The following is a 793-nucleotide window of genomic DNA, read 5'->3' on the forward strand; positions in this document are numbered from 1 at the left end:
CTTATTGCCAAATAATCTACTAGTTAAGTGTTTTCCTTAATCAAGCAGAAACTTTAACAATAATTGACAAAATTATAATTATAATTACGTAATTAGCAGTTCTTTACGTTTCTATTTTTCGCGTCATTGACACTAATCTAATAATCAAGTGTGGAAAACGTTTTATTAATTCTAAACAAAAACTGCTAACAACTCTCTCAAACAAAAAAAAAAAATTTTCTTCTTGAATAACTAATCCGGATATTTCTGTTACGATGGAATCCTCTACTTTGCTCTTGGCTATCCTGACAGCGGGTATTTGCTTATATTATTTTATTCTAAGCAAGTTATCTTACTTCGAACGATTGAAGATCCCCCATGAGCGACCGATTCCATTCTTCGGTAACATGGCGCCTTTTGTTTTTCGACGTATAAGCTTTACGGAACAGCTACAAAGAATATACAACCTCTTCCCGGACGCAAAATACTTCGGCTTCTACGAATTTATGACGCCGAACTACGTTATCCGTGATCCAGACCTGATATCCACGATTGCCATCAAACAGTTCGACAACTTCTGCGATCATCGTCCCCTCATCAACAGTATTCTCGATCCGATGGCCAGTCAAAATCTGTTTGACCTGAAAGGAGATCACTGGCGCGAAATGCGAAAGCTTCTTAGTCCCAGTTTTACATCCAGCAAAATGAAGATGATGTTCGGACTTATGTGCCAGTGCGCTGAAAATTTAGTCAATTTTGTAACAACGCAATCCGGAGAAATCGGCAAAACATATGATGTAAAAGATCTACTTTG

The 793-nt window shown here is 37.3% G+C and overlaps 1 protein-coding gene across 1 annotated transcript; it reads left to right on the forward strand.

Moving 5' to 3' along the window:
• Positions 1 to 6: 6 nt before the first annotated feature.
• Positions 7 to 788, forward strand: LOC105461033 (cytochrome P450 9e2-like; the record flags this gene model as incomplete). The annotated part of the gene is made up of 1 exon (XM_011707526.1): positions 7 to 788. A coding segment is annotated over exon 1 (534 nt), but the record flags the coding sequence as incomplete, so codon positions are not given.
• Positions 789 to 793: the final 5 nt, after the last annotated feature.

Source organism: Wasmannia auropunctata, unplaced genomic scaffold (assembly GCF_000956235.1).
Source record: "Wasmannia auropunctata unplaced genomic scaffold, wasmannia.A_1.0 LD310544.1, whole genome shotgun sequence".
Lineage (NCBI taxonomy): Eukaryota > Metazoa > Arthropoda > Insecta > Hymenoptera > Formicidae > Wasmannia > Wasmannia auropunctata.